This window comes from Sinocyclocheilus rhinocerous, unplaced genomic scaffold (assembly GCF_001515625.1).
Source record: "Sinocyclocheilus rhinocerous isolate Xijiao unplaced genomic scaffold, SAMN03320098_v1.1 scaffold1119, whole genome shotgun sequence".
Classification (NCBI taxonomy): Eukaryota; Metazoa; Chordata; class Actinopteri; order Cypriniformes; family Cyprinidae; genus Sinocyclocheilus; species Sinocyclocheilus rhinocerous.
This window is the reverse complement of record NW_015664308.1, coordinates 70,978-77,493: the sequence shown is the minus strand read 5'-3', so window position 1 is coordinate 77,493 and position 6,516 is coordinate 70,978. Positions and strand designations below refer to the sequence as shown.

The window sequence follows — 6,516 nt, the reverse complement described above, 5'->3', positions numbered from 1 at the left end:
ACGCAGCACGTATGCGTTGCGTGATTAGTGACGAATGCAGAGAGAGAACAAAACAAAATGCCGGTCACGAATTAGAAGTAGAAAACAAGGATTTGTAAAGAAAAATGTCGGAGGATTTCTTACAAATGAGGGCAAAAGAAGCAATCAAAACTAACAAAAGAGCAACAATATTTAAGTGCAAATGATGTAGACAGAGAAGAGAAGTGGTCCAAGAACTGAGCCCTGAGGCACCCCAGTAGTTATATGTTGCGAATTGGACATCTCACCTCTCCAAGATACCTTGAAGGACACGAGTGTATGTTTGCAGGTAAGATGTGTTTGACAGTTTGTGGTGTGGCAAATTGTGCACTGAGCTTTGTAATTTTATTAATGAAACATAATAAAACAAACAATTATTATAAACAATAATATAACTCTGATTGGATTCGTCTGAAAGAAGAAAGTCACATACACCTAGGATGCTTTGAGGGCGAGTAAAACAGAGGCTAATTTTCATTTTTGGGTGAACTAACCCTTTAATACATTGCTTAATACATTCAACAAAGTGTAGACATGTCTGTGTGTGTATATACCCCTCCCCTGCTACGCTGTTTTGTTGTCATGCTATCACGTGACTCAGTGGCTCCAAGCGCAAGCGGATACTTTTGGCTACAGATGGAACAGTAGAACTCCGAGCTACAAAATAAATGAAAAGGGGAGGAAGGAAATGCTGCACGTAGTACATATTGTATATAACTGTATACCAACTTGGTCCTTTTTATGCAGTATCGCTGTAAGGTGTATACTGAGTTTGGCCTTTTAATATTACTTTCTTAAATGCATTAAGCCACTTTAAATGTTTTCATTATAACGGTTTTCTATGGGAGTAAAATGCTTAACATGTAATTTAGCATGTTTGCATATATATTTTGGACTCAGCTGCTTGCCACATATTATATTTTATCAACAAACTGTATACCGAATTTGGTCTTTATATACTTTATTTATTTGGTCTTTATCACTGTCTTCCTCCATTACACCATATTAAGTGCTTTTATATTGGTTATCAATAAGAGGAAATGAAATTCAGTGTGTTGCATTCATGTTCTGTACATTAAACTTTTCTTTATAATGGTTTTCTATGGAAGGAAAATGAACAATGTGGAAACTTTGAGCGTTGCTTTCATATTCTGGGCACATTTGCTAACTTGTATATCTAGTTTGCAACATTAATAAGGTGTATACTGAGTTTTGTCTTTTAATATTACATTCTTAATTTATTAAGCCACGTTAATTTTTTTCTTTAGAACTTTTCTACGGGAGGAAAATACTTAACACGAAACCGTGCATTGCTTTCATGTTCTGGGCTCCTCTGCCTGCAAAGGTAGCTTTAAGGTGCATGTAATATTAGTCATATCAGCATTAGTTATTGTTAATTTTCAAAGTGTAGTTGGTCATTTAAACGTATGTTTTATAATGAAAAGTATCGGTATCAGTGTCGGCGATATTGGCCCTGTATTTACTCTGTATTGGATCGATACCAAAATTTGCAGTATCGCCACCCCTTGTACTATGGAGTCTGAGGTTAAATATTAGTTTATTTCTCATGTTCTGACTGGTGATAAATGTAAGTAATATATATATATTCATAAAAATAACTTGTTAATGTAGGGGTAAACGTCCTACTATTAGAGTGTGGGATCTATGTTCATATCCTAATGCAACATTTATTTATGACTGTAATTCCCCTCAAGCATACGCTGGCACAAGTGGTTTCCGTACTACTGGTTTATTTGATGGCTTTTCCCCCAAATCCACCGTGAAAACTAAACAATGAATACAAACCACATTAACTTAATACAAACCAAAACATACATTAGCAAATAAACAAACTTTAAGAACTTCAAACACAAAATACAAACAAAGCAAATATAAAGCGAAATACCTCGTTGGCTGCATGCTATATGAAAGAAATTGTCTTGAATACTCCTTAATCTCATGTTCAAATCCCTTGCAGAAAGAGACATCCATTGATGCGCACATGCTCAAAGTTCGTGTTTGCCGCTGGCTTGCTTTTTTGTTTTTACTGGCGGTTGGCAAACAGCTTTCGGGTGCATTACCGCCACCCACTGATCTGGAGTGTGGACTCAGGATCTAAATCACTATACACAACACCAAAAAAAAATAAAAATAAAAACAATTATATATATATAAATTAATAAATAAATCACCCTGTAAACAAAAAATCAATAAACTTATATTTCTCAAATTCTATTTATTAGTCTTGTTGATCCTAAATACTCTAGAAGTAGACTCCAACCCTTATCATCTGCAGATTTTTTAAGAATATTACTAATATTTTGCTCTCCATTCTTTCTTAGTGCATTCTTTAAAATTTCTCTCTCTGAATCATACGTCTGGCAATGCAATAAAACATGGTCTACTGTTTCTTCCTCTCCACAATATTCACACTTTCCATTATTATGCTTTCCAGTCATGTATAGAGAACTGTTTAGACCAGTGTGACCATTCCTTATTCTTGTTATAACTGTCCCCTCTTTCCTATTTCGTCCTCCAGTTCCTATCTTTCCAACTAATGGAATATTTTTAAACAGATATCTCCCTTTGGTTTCTTTGTTCCATTGATTTTGCCACATCTTTTTGATCTGTCCCTTTATCACCACCTTAGCTTCTGACTTGCTAATATTTATATTTATGTGCTTATTTCCACTCTTCAAAGCACATTTTGCTGCTTTATCTGCCTTTTCATTCCCATCAATTCCAACATGTGCAGGGACCCACACAAACCTAACAGACAAATGTATTTGATGAATTCTGAATAATGATTGTAGTATTTCATACAATAAGTCCTCTCTACTCCTGGAGTTGCAAAATTTTAAACTCATTAATGCTGCACATGAATCTGATGCAATTACCACTCTCTCTGGCCTGACCTCCTCTACCCATTGCAAAGCAATAATCATGGCCATCATTTCACATGCATATACAGATATATCATCGGTAATTCTCTTTCCACACTCAACATTAAACTCAGGGATTACCACTGCTGCTCTACCTGTTTTAGGATCTTTAGAACAATCGGTATAAATCTGTAAGTAACCGTAATAATTTCCTCTGATGTATGAATTAAAGATCTTATAATTTCCCCCATATTCATCTCTCATCAGTTCAAGGAGGCTAAAATCTATCTCTGGCTGTGGTAAAAACCAAGGAGGTATAGTTGGCAGAACTACTGTTGGAGAGTAATTCCTCTCCATTATACCCAATTTCACTTGCCCTTTTCCTAACAACCCAACCAAAACTATTTATTTGCCTTTTTCCATGTTCCCAGCATGGTTCAATAGCACTTATTGCAGGATGGTTATTATGTCCTTGTAAATTCACCCAGTATGTTGTCATGATTTGCTGCAATGGCATTTCCCCCATTTCTACCTGTAACGCTGGCATAGATGTTGTTTTAAAAGCCCCACTACATATCCTTAATGCTTGTGCTTGTATTACATCCAATCTTTTCAACAAGGTTTTAGATGCTGACCCATATACCACACATCCATAATCCATAACTGATCGTATTAAACCTATATATATAGTTTTCAAACTAGACCTGTCAGCTCCCCACTCTGATCCCACCAAACATCTCATCTGTCACCATATGTGCACCTCCACAATTAGCACATTTAATCTCTGTCCCATCCTCACATTTCCCATACTCATGCTCCCCTCCACACTTTCCACACTTTTGTTTTCCTTTACATCCAGCTGCAATATGTCCATATTTTTGACATTTGTAACATCTCAAAGGAGGAGGCACATATGCTCTTACATTATAACTCATGTAACCCACTCTCACTTTATCCGGCAACACCCTCTCTTGGAATACCAACAATATTGACAAACTATCAACCCTTTCTCCTCCTTTTCTTGTTTGCAGACGCTTAATTTCAATAACTTTCCCACCTCTTATGTTTGACTTCAAATCCTCCAACTTTTCCTCAACTGGGATTCCATATATAACGCCTTTCATAAAGGGTCCATCACCTGTCTTCTTGGCTTTCTCCACCTCTTTGCCACACACTTTAGTCATCTTCCTCGCCTTTTCCCTTTGCTTCTCATCTTTACATTTGATTAACAACCTACCATCTCCCAACACTTTCGCCATCACAATTTCACCAATTTCCTCCTTCAAATTGCGAGTCAATGCCACCGGACTCACTTTTCTTGTATAATTTCCTTCCTTGAAACTCAAAATTACTTTAAACCCCTCGTCTTCAACCTCCCTCCTACGCACTACCCTACCTTCTTTACTCCCATCTGAACTACTGCCTTCTTTACTACTATTACTCCTAACGCGTTTGTTTCTCCATACTTCCGTCCAATTATTTAAGTCCATATCTTCATATCCACCCTCACCATCACTACTCCCTTCCATCCTTAGTCCAGTCACAGATCAGTTTATGCACCTCCGCGGTTTGAAAGAAACGAAACAAAAACACTGTGCGTGTCCAAGATGTGTTTCCTCTGTTGTTTGATCCTCTCCACGCCAACTGAGAACCTTGCAGGCAGTCAGCCATTAAATACAACCATCGACATTTCAAAATAAAAGTCCCAAACCAAATAACAAAAAATAAATTGACAAATAATAAATGTAACTTATCTTCATAACAAAAATAATCTTAGAAAAAAGTAAACAATTTATATACATAATATATACAATATAATAACAAACAGTTACAATGACCAAGTGAAAACAAGAGCCCAAGAGAATATGATGCTTGTCAGGTAAAAAGCTATATTTTAAGATAAAAAATATGCTAAATAACATGAGAACATGACATCCTGACTTCTTTAAAATGTCAACAGTCGTGAAAGTGTAAAAGGTGACTGGTTAGTATACAGTATAATAAAAGAGAACCTGTAATGTCTACCTGTTTTTTTATTATTCTCTTCAGATTGATATACTGTAAACTCACTGGTGAGTGCTGTGAGTTTGTGGCATCAGCTCTACAATCATCAAACTCCCGTCTGATAGAGCTGGACATGAGTAAAAATGAGCTGTGGGATTCAGGATTGAAGCTGCTCTCTAATGGACTGAAGAGCCCAAACTGTCAGCTGGAGAAACTGAGGTTTGAGAATAATTTTTTCAGTATATTGATACATTAAAGAAGCTACTAAACATATTATAAATATAACTGTTACGGCCCATTTTAATAGGGTAAGAGGCGAACGAGTGATGTTAACGGGATTCCGACCACAGCCAACAGATCACCAAAGACAAATATAAGTTTAAATAATTTATTAAAGAAGAGTGAAATGAATATAAGGAGCATTAACTTCAGAGAGGCCCAAGGCCAAAATAACAAACAAAGCAACTAATAAAATAAAGAAGAAATATAAATGACCTAATTATAAAGAAAAGTACAAATGAACTTCCCTAACTCCCTAAACAAACAAAAAAACACATCGCAAAATTAGATCAAAATAAATGGCAGACCCCTCCTATGCTCCAGGAATTTTCTTAGGATAAACAGGATAATCACAAATAGAAACAACAACGAACAGTAACCACGAAGCCGTTGATGATCTGTTGACGGAGATGGAATCCGGAGCTCTTCACGCCACAGAAGCAAACACCAAAGTGAGCTCGCCATGTGTTGGTAGCGTTTTAATGTTCATCCCAAAGAGGCACAAAATCACTGTCACAGACTTTTCATTAACTGTTCCCTCCTGGTGGAATGACCTGCCCAACTCAATACCAGCAGCTGAGTCCTTAACCATCTTCAAGAAACGGCTAAAAACACATCTGTTCCATCTTCATTTGACCCTCTAACTCTAGCACTCTCTATTCTATTTTAATTCTACTTTATCTATTTATCTTTTTTATAAAAAAAAAAAAACTAACACTAGCTTTCCATTTTTCTATTCTATCGACTCGTTTTTCTTTGTGTGTGTGTGTTTGTATGTGCACACACACATATATATATATATATATAAGGGCTGTGAATCAATTAAAATTTTTAATCTAATTAATCACACCCTTTTTCTGTGATTAATCACGATTAATCGCACACTTCATGAAATTAAGCATAGACCATTTATCTTGTTTCAAATGTTTATTTTGTCATCATTATTATATCCAGCAAAGTAAACCAAAAGATTGAAGGGTGATTCTCAAAATCTATGTTTTCTGCAAGCTTTTTTTCAAGATAAATTTAGATGTCTTTCCAAAAAAGGACACTTAGAAACTCCAAAAGGACACCAAAGAACCAAATGATATAAGGAGCCCATATAAGCACATATGAAAGAAAAAAATCAGAATTTTATAGTATGTGTACAGTGCAACACCAAAGAGCTTTTTTACATTTTAGAGAAGTCAAGTTGCGATACCGAACAGGACCACATGGAGATGCCAAAAAAAAACTAAACCAACTGCCTGCTGACTGCATATATCTACTACAGTACACAAATCCATTCAGTATAACTAAACACAGCAACATAAACATGACAAATCAAAACATT

The 6,516-nt window shown here is 35.9% G+C and overlaps 1 protein-coding gene and 1 long non-coding RNA gene across 2 annotated transcripts in view; one reads left to right on the top strand and one right to left on the bottom strand.

Moving 5' to 3' along the window:
* Window positions 1-6,516, top strand: part of LOC107730047 (NACHT, LRR and PYD domains-containing protein 12-like) — a 48,763-nt gene that overhangs the window by 40,039 nt on the left and 2,208 nt on the right. Inside the window, 1 exon segment of the mRNA XM_016540780.1 lies at window positions 4,950-5,123. Within this exon segment, the coding sequence (XP_016396266.1) occupies window positions 4,950-5,123 (174 nt within the window).
* On the bottom strand, window positions 2,052-4,529 carry LOC107730055 (uncharacterized). Its single transcript, XR_001638648.1, has 2 exons — window positions 4,411-4,529; window positions 2,052-2,141 (listed from the first exon to the last, which is right to left on the bottom strand). It is a non-coding gene; the product is annotated as an uncharacterized LOC107730055 (long non-coding RNA).